Source organism: Labrus bergylta, chromosome 6 (assembly GCF_963930695.1).
Source record: "Labrus bergylta chromosome 6, fLabBer1.1, whole genome shotgun sequence".
NCBI lineage: Eukaryota > Metazoa > Chordata > Actinopteri > Labriformes > Labridae > Labrus > Labrus bergylta.
Genome location: NC_089200.1, coordinates 1,531,959 through 1,543,781, shown reverse-complemented (window position 1 = coordinate 1,543,781; position 11,823 = coordinate 1,531,959). Strand labels below are relative to the sequence as shown.

The following is an 11,823-nucleotide window of genomic DNA, read 5'->3' as shown; positions in this document are numbered from 1 at the left end:
TGGGCTCAACAGAGTGTAGCTGACGGACTCAGAGCGTAGAGGGAGCAAGGAGGAGCTGTACATGAAAACAGACACTTTTTTAGAACTTTATCTATTGTGAACGTACAAAAGTAGGAACATAGATTAAATATACGAACCCCAAAAAGGGCAGAATATGGGCTCTTTAAGAACACACTGAATATCAACTTAAAGGTTTGCAATCATTACCACAATAAGACCATGATGGACTCCGGTTTCTGAGGGGGGGCTATTTCTGTGGCCCTGAACACTGTCTATGAACACTTAGACAAGGGGAAATCCTATGTCAGGATGCTCTTCGTAGACTAAAGTTCTGCTTTTAATACTATTATCCCTTCAAACCTGATTCGCAAACTGCTGTGCCTTGGTTTGTGTGATGCTATCTGTGAATGGATTTTTACTTTCTTGACTCTGAGACCTCAAAGAGTTCAAATCGGAGATTGTCTGTCTGATGAACTTGTTTTAAGTACTGGAGCATCGCAAGGCTGCGTTCTAAGCCCACTGTTGTTCTCCTTGTGTACTTATGACTGTACTGCTTTACATGATAATAACGTTATAGTAAAATATGCTGACGATACTACTGACTCATTAACTCTATTGATGAACCACACTACAGATCAGAGGTACAAAACGTAGTCAGGTGGAGTGAGTTAAACAATCTAATTCTGAACTCCTCCAAAACCAAGGAATTAGTCTTTGACTTCAGAAGGGAAAGGGTATCCCATCCTCCCATCATCATAAACGGCAAGGCCGTAGAGAAGGTGAGGAGTTTTACATTTCTTGGTGTCACTATTTCAGATGACCTCAGCCGGCACTTAAACACCAGTAACATCGTCAAGAAGTCCCAACAGTGTCTCTTCTTCTTGTTAAGGAAATTAAAAGACTTTACCTTAAACGGGCACATCTTACATAACTTTTACAGGAGTGCTATCAAAAGCATTCTCAGCAGCTCACTGACAGTCTGGTTTGGTAACCTCACTGTGCAGGAGAATCATTGCATTTAAAGAGACACACACACCAAAACAGAGCGTTCTGAGCGAGCTGGTTTATACAGGGTCACAAACCTCCTCTGGTGCTTGATTCATGTTATATTTTGACCAAAGTACAGATGTTTCATTTAGACCACAGGGGACTGTTTGAAAACGTGGAGGAGGGGTATGATATGTCCTCTTTAAATCAACCTTTGAAAGTACAAACTGTTGCTACAAAGTAACAACATTAACTGTGCAGTGACACTTGCTGACTATTTGTTCAATAAGAGTCTAATTTCTTTGTATAGGCTTTATGATTCAAACTGCTGTTGGCAATAACTGTAACTAACGAACAAAGCCTGATTGACGTCATCCGTCTGTTCCTGCAGGGGGCGCTGGAGTCCCATCGATGGCGTCCCCCGTCTGTTCCTGCAGGGGGCGCTGGAGTCCCATCGATGGCGGTCTCCATGCTGGAAATGCTGTCTCAGTCTAACTTTGAGTCAACCTAACAACAGGCTGAGAGCTGGAGCTGAGGCGGGTTTTAAACCTCCTGACAAACCGTTACACCGCGCCCACCTGTCAATTAGGTCAGCTACACGCCTTATTGTGAATAACTCTTATCCTTCATCAAATCAAAACTGATGAGTCATCAAAACATTCACCCCCCGTACAGTGTGTGTCCATGGAGACATGAGCTAATCACACCTATTTGGTTTTTTGAACCAGGCTGTAAACATGTTCATCTCTGCTGTAAAAACAGGCTTTTTAGAATGGGTGTGTATGTGACTTCCTGTTCTTCTGTAGCCAGCCTCTAGTGGACACTCGATGAACTGCAGGATTTTGCACTTCAGCACGGCTTCATGTTTCAACAGCGGAGGATGCTGCTTGAAATCACCAAACATGGCGATTGGAGTTCCACAGAAATGTTCTCATGACAACCACTGATAGCTGAAATAAAGTGAGGTACATTTCTTTCAGGTTATCCTTCTGCCTTCGCCGTCATCTCCTCTTTTGTTGCAGAGTCACTGTGAAGATGTTGACTCATAGAGCTCTGGGTGCCCACTGACTGCCCTAATGAATGTTTTATTCAACTTCAACTGCTTCACCAATCTCATTTCAGGTGTCTTCACGTCACAAGAATTTCTGAGTCGAGGTCAAACTGTGCACGCTCTGCGTCAATCACTGATTTACATCTGATCTGAACACCGCCTCAGAGTGTTCTTGATTGAACACGGCGGTGTGTCATTGCTGATGAATTCAACTCATTTCTTCTTTTGGAGATTCTATAAAGTGTAATCCTCCCCAGAAGAGGCCCATTCACTTCCCGAGTAAGATTCTCTAAGTCAGTTTTAATATGAACATTTAGTCTGAGAAATTTCCCCAGAGAGTGCTTCCAACATAATTACATACAACAATTTTGTTTTCATGTGAGGATTCATTTTTCTTTATTCAGTTTCCAAAGTTATTTGTAAATTAGAAATTTCATTAACACACAGAGGGAATATCTTCACATTTGCTCGATTATCCACCGAGACCGAAGGAAGAACTAATCAGAGTTTAGTGGTCCAAATAGAAACAGATAGTTTGTAACTCAAGAATTAATCAAGAACTAATCCCCTAAATCTAACAGATCCCTAACCACTTCCTGTTTCTGTGCTTAAAGGCGTATCTCCTCTGAAAATAACTTTGTGAGTCATGACTGTCTACAATGGGTGTAACACCCGAGTCCCACTGTCTGTGATGTTTTCAGAGTTTTCAGAGTCCTATCTTCAGTTTGTTTACATCACCAGGACGACCGGCTGACTCCTCCCCTCGTGTATAAAAGTTGTTTAATTGAGGGACTAGAGAAAAGAAGAATAACATACTGTACTCACTGCTTAACTGTGTTTCTAGATCACGCTCATTTCAGGTAAATTTACATGCAGTGTGAAGATACCAGCATAATAAAGAAAGCTAGCATTAGCATGCTAACACAACAATGCAGCGCCAGTTGTTTTGGTTTCATGCTGGTGCTCAAGGGCGACATCTGCTGGATCAAAAATTCACATATAAAGCCTTTAAGATCATGTCATAACCTTCCATCTACCAGAGGGGCCTTACTGTATTTCAAAATAAAAGCACACAGCAAGTAAAGTTCTCTCAGCTTAAGACAGAACAACAATAAAATTAAAAAAGCTATTTGTATTTTTAGATGGGAAACAAAGGAATTTAAAACCTGCAATTAAAAATGTGATTAAACTCAATTAATGAAATCTAGCATTTAATGGTGATTAAAAATGTAAATTGTTTGACAGCAATCGTTTTGAAACATAATAATAATTCCGATTTATAAGTCTTAATCATTGAATTGTGGATTAAATGACTGTATTGCTGTGCAGTTTATCATATTCACCAACAACCAGAGTATCTATTCTTATATTGTTTTATTTGCACTGATAACCTGCTGCTGTAACAATTTCCCAGTTTGGGATCAATAAAGTAATTCAATTCTATTCTATAGGAGGATTAGTGGAGACGGAAAAGGTAAATTAATGCAATTCTTTCATGTGTTTGTGTGCACAAAGGCCACCCCTGTATAAGTCCAAGTTGGGCCACCCCAGTCAAAAAAATGTAGTTCCGCCTCTGCACAGTTATCAGAACTCTCATATCTGCTCGTTTGGTGTTTACAGGAAGTTGTGCACCTTTATTTGTGCGTAATATCCACATCCTGTCTCCTCTCTCTCTCTCTCTCTCTCTCTCTCTCTCTCTCTCTCTCTCTGATTGAGCGCGCTGCACCTCTCTGTTTTTTTATTTAAAGGAGGAGCGCAGCGCACTGTGTGTAGCTCAGTCGAGTCTGTGCTGTCCTCCGCGCCTGATGCAGACCTGCTCATCCTGCTCCTGCTGCACCGGACAGCACTCACTCTGATAAAACGTCCAACATGCGGCTCACTCCACGGACTGTCTCCTGGCCTGGACATTTCACAAGACTGTCATCTCGTGTTCTTGGAGTCTGATAATTTTCTTCCAACTTAATCTTAAACTTTTTTGAGCGTGTGATTCCAAAAGTGATCCGATCGTGAAGATGTTGTGTGGAGGCTCGTGGATGAAAAGGATGGCATCGTACCTTCACGTGGGTCTGTTTCTGCAGCTGGCGGTGTTGGAAACGGTGAGTCTCCTCTCTAAACACTCACACCGGAGCTCCATAGTTACACTAAGTATTCAGGACGAGGTTCTTTAAGACTGATTTGATCTTCCTAAAATCAGTCTGTGTCACAATCTGCCAGTTTTAAAGGTTTGACAATTGTCACTTTCCACTTTTTAGACATCATGCGTAATGATGCCACAGATCTCAAAAACGGCTCAAATAAAGAGTCTGAATAGAAGGAGGAGGACATGTACAAGAATTATGTTGCTCTCACAGATTTGTTGGCACAATTCTTCTTCTGAAAGATTTGTTTTGAGGCTTTTATTGTAGAGAGAGGACGGTGGGTAGGGTCGGAAATTAGATGGAGAGAAGTGTGGTGCGGGAAAGGAGCCACAGGTTGGATTTGAGCCTGGGCCGCCTGCTCGGAGGACCACAACCTCCATGGATGGGCGCGCACTAACCACTGAACCACCAGCGCCCCTGATGATTCTTTCATAAAACATTGTGCTATTTTCTGCCTAGTTGCAAATGCAGATATGAAAAGTAGAGTTTCTTAGGGTCATGTTACGTCTTGCTCATGTTTGTTGTAAAGAGTGTATGTTCAAAAAAAAAAAAAATCATTTAGGCTTTGAAGCATTTTTCTGCAGATATCTTTCAGCTGCTTTTTAGATCAGTGGTTCTCAACTGGTGGGTCGGGGCCCAAAGCTGGTCGCAAAGACTTTTTCAGTGGACCTGGGGAAAAAACAGTCTGTGAAGAGCTATTCAAACATGTTTCCGTTTCTTTGTTCTGTCATGTCTTGAACCGTCTGCAGTCCAAACTTTTGGAAAGAAAAGCTGCAGAGAGACAGGAACATTTTGGGAGGAGAGAGTGGGGGATGACATGAGGCCGGATTCGAACCCAGAGCCCGCTGGATAGGGGGGGTTTGAAGATGGCACGTTGAGCTTTCTGAAGCCATGATGAGCTTTTTCTTCTTTGTTTTTCATGTTTGATGGGCTTCAGAGACTAAAATCAATTGGTAGTAAAAGTAAACCAGCACATTTCTCAAAGAAGAGCCCTCGATGACCTCACAGAAACTCAACTTCCGACAGGAGCATCCGGTGATGAAACCACAAATATCTTCAATCAGTGAAAAAGCATCGATGGTGTCGTGTCTCCGATGACTCCATCAAAGCTGGACACACACTTGACTCCGCTGCCTCGGTGCTGCAGACGGACGGCAGCAAAGAGAAAGCATTAATATCTTCTCTTTTTTTACATCCTGAATATGCACGTTTGAAATTCAAATACAGCCAAAGAATCTTCCATTTCACTCGATTTCATCCTCACTTGACCTTTGATTGGATGCTATATGGAGACATCTCCTCCTCTTAATCTCTGAGCTCACCTGAGGGACGATCAGAATCTGAATCATGACGAAGGATTTGGTCTCTGCTGATCCTGAAGGATTCTGCGTATGATCCGGAGCTGTCCCATCTTTTATTAGCTTCTTCCTCCAGAGACTCTTCAGCTTGTCTGTTTGGCAGAAGGACTGAAGGTGTTTTTTTTCCTCCCTGCTTTTCATTATAGATCATTGTTCTTCTATTGGCGGCAGGAGGGACTTTTAAATACCTCTTATTTACCCGCAGGATCTCAGTAATGACATCTAAAGCTCACACAGCAGGAGTAATTTAGAATGAACACATCCATCTTTTAGTTCTTTCTGTCCTTATTCATGATCTTTGTTGACATTGTATTCCTGTTTTTACTTTTTTATTTTAATTTTATCTTAACTTACAGACGTCACAATCAGTCAGTCAATCATTATTTGTATCAGTCTGTGGATCCTATAGAGCAGCTCAAAAAGACAGACTGCTATCTGTTAAAAACCCTTATTTCAGCCTCTGTTTCAGCTGCTCTTTAAGCCCCCCCCCCCCCCCCCCCCCTTTACCCATGTGCCCACTTTCTTCTGATTGGTCAGCTCTCGGGAAGCCTTCCAGGGGGGCAGAACGCTGCAGGGCTGCCAGGGCAGGGCTGCTCTCAGGAGATGGGAGAAGAGAGTTTATGTGAGCGGTTTCACTGGCTTAAAAAAACGTACTTGGAAAGAAAATGTGGGAATTTCAAAACGTTTACAAAGGAAAATCTGGTTTCCCGTCTGATGTCCAACAGAAGGGTCTTCCGCACCTTTACAGCCCTAACATTAAATGCCTCTCTTCCCTTAAATAGAAGCTGTTAAACTGTGGTATTGATTCGAAGCTGTGAAACCTTAAAATCAATTTCTAAATGCCACAGGTGACCATCACGGAAAGGTCAAAGTGGAGGGAATGTGATCCTGTTTTTCTAAATTCTCTCAGTTTCCTCTCCTGGTGGACAGATTTCTGTTCTGGCTGATCTTGTTCATAGATTGTTTTTATGGATTGGTAATGAGTAACATGCTGGAAACAAACACTGGAGGGGTTTGAGAGTCCTGAAATAAGGGAATGATGTCATATTAAAGACCCTCCTTTACTATGGATGAATTAGAGTTTTTTTTTATCCTGATAAGAATTGAAGAGAATTAATGGAGAGAATGAAGTGAAGGCTCGTGCCTGAGTTCATAAAAAGGAGTAGTTAGCTTTCATGACGTGAACAGTCGGTTCCCTATGCCCCCTTTGGAAGTCTGTAGTTTGACAATATATCATCTTTTCTAAATAAAAACATAATAAAATCTCAAGTATGACCTGCAGTGCTACAATACTGCTATGGGAATGCATGCCCTGAATTCTAAAATCGCTGACCCCAAAGATAGATCAGGTGCACCTGTGGCTCAGTTGGTAGATGTCTCACAACTGAGAAGTCGGGGGTTCGATCCCCAGCTCCTGCAGCCATATGTCTGATGTGTCCTCGGGCAAGACACTTAACCCCAAGTTGCTCCCGCTGCGTTGTTGGCTGTGTGTGAATGGGATTAGTTTTAGAGACAGGACAGAAATCAGGGTGAGAGAGAGAGAGAGTGGGGAATGACATGCGGGAAAGGAAACACAGGTCGGATTTGAACCCAGGCCATTCACACCCGGAGCACTATCCACTACGCTACCTGATCCCTGGGATTTGATTGTCACTTTATCCAGCAGCCTCTACCATCAGTGTGTGAGTGTGTAGGTGTGACCTGCGATGGAAAAGCACTTTGAGTAGTCAGAAGACGAGAAAAGAACTAAACAAGCTCAAGCTTTCATTTACCGTTTAACTTTATAGGTCGATATTGTGTGTGAGCCATGAATGTGTTTACAGCCAATCAGAAGGCAGATAATGAGACGTTCCATTGGTTTATGTCAGAATCTGACTTGAGTTTTCCTAAACTCTCTTGTTGTTCCTTCGTAGTCTGCGGGGTGTTTTGGTTAGGAGAGCTCTGATGGATTTCTGTGTATCATCAGCATAACAAGAAATATCGCAAATGACTTGACCCGAGGTGGGAAGTAGATTGAAAAACACTAACGGGCCAATAATGGAAACACACACACACACACACACACACACACACACACACACACACACACACACACACACACACACACTAATGAAATCAGTTACCTGGTGATTACCTATCGTGCAGAGTTTTGAATGTAAAGGATGGCGGCTGGGTAAATGTTTGGCTGGAGGTGATCTGCGCCCTCAATAACGACCCTATTAAATCACTGATTGAATTTAAATAACATTACAGCCTCGTAAACCGTTTCCATTCAGCAGCGAAGGTTACCATTATTGAAGTGTTGCTTAAATGGCACTTAAAGCTCTTCATTGTCTCGCACAATCACAATCTAAATTTCATTATTGTGCCTCCATAAACATCAGAACGCGTCTTCCAGCCATCGCTTGCCTTGCACCAGATTCTCCGCACATCTCTTCACAGTTTTCATCACATGATGTGATTATTTCAGAGGCGGCTCGTGGCACTGATGTCTCGCTGGTCTAGAGGATTTTTTTCTTTTTGTTCCATAAACCTGCAGCAGATAGGACGGAGCTGTTTGACGTCTGCTTGTCATTTGTTTGCTGCAGCAGGTTAAACTATAAAATGATTCACGGCCACCCAGTAGTAAATATTTAGTCCTGTCCCTGTGACTTCTCCTTGTTTATACTTTTGGTGTTTAGACGGGCACTGTTCTTTTATCAGCTGATTCTTAAAGTAGAAGATGTGAGTGATGTATTTAGAACTCTCTTTTGACAAGAGAAGACCACCTCGCCCGTCGTGCTGCTCGGACAGTCCCTCCTGCTGGTCCCAACCAAGCACATTAAAACCTGTAATGTACAACCAGAGAGTCGTCACCTCCAAAGAACCACAAGAAACAAAAAACAATGAAATGCAAACAAATCCTTCTTTTACAGTTTTTATTCCCTTCTCTTTTTCTTTACCTAAGATCCGTTCTTTTTTTTTGTGATAACTTTTTTATTATTTATGTTTAAACATTGTCACTTACAATAAAGGAAAAAACAAGATGTTGTGGTTTTAACAACAGCCCACAAATATACAGGAGAGGAGAATCATATACATAATTCCTTGTACAATACATTTCAAAAGAAGGGATGAAAACAGCAGACAAAAGGGGCACAAGGGGCAAAGGGGCCCTGGATTACCACAACACAGGAAGTATAAAAATAAGTGAAGAATAATGGCAAATGAGGGGGGCAAAGAAAATAATTCCTCCTATATATCCCACCCCAACCTCCCTCCACATTCTCTGTGCGCCCCGCTGTCACTCTAGTCAATCATTGTGTTTCCATGGCGAGCGAGGTCCGTCTCCAGAGTGTGCTTCTCAGATTAGAGACTCCAACAATAACAAAAAGATCTTATTATTTATACTCTCAACGAGCTGTTACATGAAGAAGAAACACACACGCACACACACACGGACTGAAAAAACAACATCTCGACAGCTGCGGGGGCAACATGTCCTGAAACAGGCCGGGGAGGTGTTCCCGTCCAATCGCAGCGAGCGCCTCCTGCCATGCTCGTCCTGCTCGCCAAGAGACGATGAGGTCAAAGGTCACGCTCACCTGCCGTGTCTCCATCTGTCCCACATGGCCGGTCTTCTCACACATTTCTAATCCAATTCCCTCACCATGAAAATCAATTAGACACATCCGAGGCAATTATTGGGACTTTTTTCTCACCTGACGGCTAATAAATAGACGGAGTGACTTCAGAGCACAGATAATTAATTTGACTGCAGGGCAGAGAAGCTGCGGGGGAATCCACACTTTTGGATTATTTCAGGTCCAGCTGCAAATTTTCTATGTTGTTCAGACGGCCTGATGAGATGTCAGGGGATTTAGACACCCTACAGAGGTTGTTCACTGCTGGGGACGAGTCAACATCTGGGTTTCTCTGAATTTGATTCAACACAAATAAATGTTAGCAAGAATTTAAAAAAAGCATAAAGATAAACATGAGGAGTCAAAAAGTCTTAATAAAGATTAAGATAAAGATAAACTTTATTGATCCCCCGTGGGGGAAATTTGTGCATTATGGTGACAATTAATGAGACAAACTGAACTAAACATTGATTGATTTTTGTCAACATCCTTTCTATGTTGTTCAGACGGCATGATGGGAAGCCTTGACAGATGTCAGGGATTTAAGAGGAGGTCGTTGAGTTCTCATGTTTCAGCTGTCAGGTGCAACACTGCGCAGAGGTTCATCATCACTGCGGGAGGAAAAGCAAACATCTGTTTTTTTTCCGAGGTGTTTGTGAAACGATGTGTTAAAGAAGAATTCAGCTGAAGAGAGAGACAGGACATGTAGAGAGGAGAGAGTGAGGGGGGGGGGGGTGTCAGATTCAAACCTGAAGATACCAGCATAGTAAAGATCACTAGCATTAGCATGCTAACACAACAATGCAGCTCGAGTTGTTTTGGTTTCATGCTGGTGCTCAAGGGCGACATCTGCTGGATCAAAGAATTAGCATATAAAGCCTTTAAAGTAATTTATCTGCTGTGTGGTTGGGAACACATAAATTCAAGGCGAGAGAAAAATCAAGGCACTCTTTCTGAAAAATAAATTTGACTTTTGGTTATATATTGCACGGTGAAAATGCAACAAGCATGGACAATAAACGCTAACAAGAAGCTAAGTGAGCACCTTCAGGTACCTGCAGGGTCGCCCTGTTTTTAACACCCACAGCAGAGTTATGTGTGCCACTTTGGTTTGTTGGAACTCTGCTGGTTTTTCTAAATTAAGTTGTTCATGCTTTTAGCATTTTTTCACTTTGAAAAAAAAACCCCAGATGAATGAAGACGTTTTTAACTTTTCTTCTAAAGAGTTCTTTTCATTCCAGGACTTGTAGCGCTACATCTGTTTTAGTCTTTGCTGTTGTTATTGTTTCTTTGTTTGTCTCAAAGAAAAAATATTTTTTGTAAACAATATTACAAAGAGCACGGTCTATACCTTTTTTATGAGATTATCCTATCAGGGTTAATTTGATATTTATTTTCCATTAACAGACGGACGCCATCCACCCAGACTGCGCTCTGGTGGTTCAGCACATGAAGGCCCAAGAAGAGTGCAACCAGATCCTCCGAGGGGAGGAGAAGAACCGCTCCACCAGGACAGGTGTGTGCGTGTGTGTGCGCGTGTGTGTGTGTGTGTGCGTCGCACAGTGGGGACCACGGGTGTTCCCAGAGGAGTGTCATGGGCCCCCCTTGAAATCTTATTGGCCATCTCAAGTGCAACCCGAGATTTCAATCATCTTTATTTGTATAGCGCCAAATGTCATCTCGAGAAACGTTACAAAAAGCAGGTAACGACCTTTGGCCATGTGTCCACCTAGCGTTTTTTTCTGGGAAGAAAAGCGTTGGCTGTGTGCTCAGGAGTGTTTGTGCGCTGAGAAAAAAAAGCGCTTGCACGTCCGTCCTGTCTCCATGACACTCTTTTTCTCATCGCTTTTCAAGATGATGAAGAAGATGCCATTAAAGTCATTATTCTTTGTCAATGATTGTCCATCTTTAGACCGTGCACATCATAATGGTTATTGGCTGAAGGGTCACTTTTACCTCCCTCTCCTCCTCGCCGTCTTCAGAGGGCGTTTAAGAGGACTGAGAGGTGTTGAAGCTATCGACAGTTAATGTCAGGAGCCGGAAGGAAAAAAAAAAATCGACAAAGCTCTGAGAGATCTTTTGTCCAGGGAATTGATTACTGTACCGAGGTTTCTCATTAGAGGATAACAACCCCGGACATCTGGCTTACAAACACTTCAGCTCCTCAGATAATCCTCCCGTAATGATTTCATCCAACCCAGAGACCACATGTTGGAGACCAAATGAAGCCCGTTGTTGCCGTTCTCTTTTTGGATTCAGTCTTCATCTTCAGACCAAAATTGATGTCATTTATACTCATTAAAGCTTTGGTCTAGTTTTAGTCAACAACATCTGGAACATTCAATAAAAAGTCACATTTTTAGTCATTACTTCAGATGTACAAAATTGTACGGCAATGTTTACATTAAAAAATCTAAATGAATTCAAAACTGATTAAACCTTTTTTTTTTTTGAGTTACCTCAAATATTTCCAACAGTTATCAAAGCCAGAAAAATATATTTTTTATTTTTAGTTGTAACAGCCCATGTCTCGCCTTGATGGCCAACATAGATACTGTAGAGCCGCCATGACAGACAGAATGTTTATCGTTGCCGTGGAGACCACTGCATGAGAAAGCTGCCGTTCTGTTGCTGTATGTGCTGCTACTTGGAAACATTAGCAAGTC

General features: G+C 42.2%; 1 protein-coding gene across 1 annotated transcript in view; it reads left to right on the top strand.

Annotated features, from left to right (window-relative positions):
- Nucleotides 1-3,763: 3,763 nt before the first annotated feature.
- ghrhrb (growth hormone releasing hormone receptor b) overlaps nt 3,764-11,823 on the top strand; it is a 30,498-nt gene continuing 22,438 nt past the window's right edge. Inside the window, exons 1-2 of the mRNA XM_020658718.3 lie at nt 3,764-4,134; nt 10,565-10,673. Of these exons, the coding sequence (XP_020514374.1) occupies nt 4,051-4,134; nt 10,565-10,673 (193 nt within the window). The 5' untranslated portion in view covers nt 3,764-4,050. The remainder of the gene's footprint in view (nt 4,135-10,564; nt 10,674-11,823) is intronic.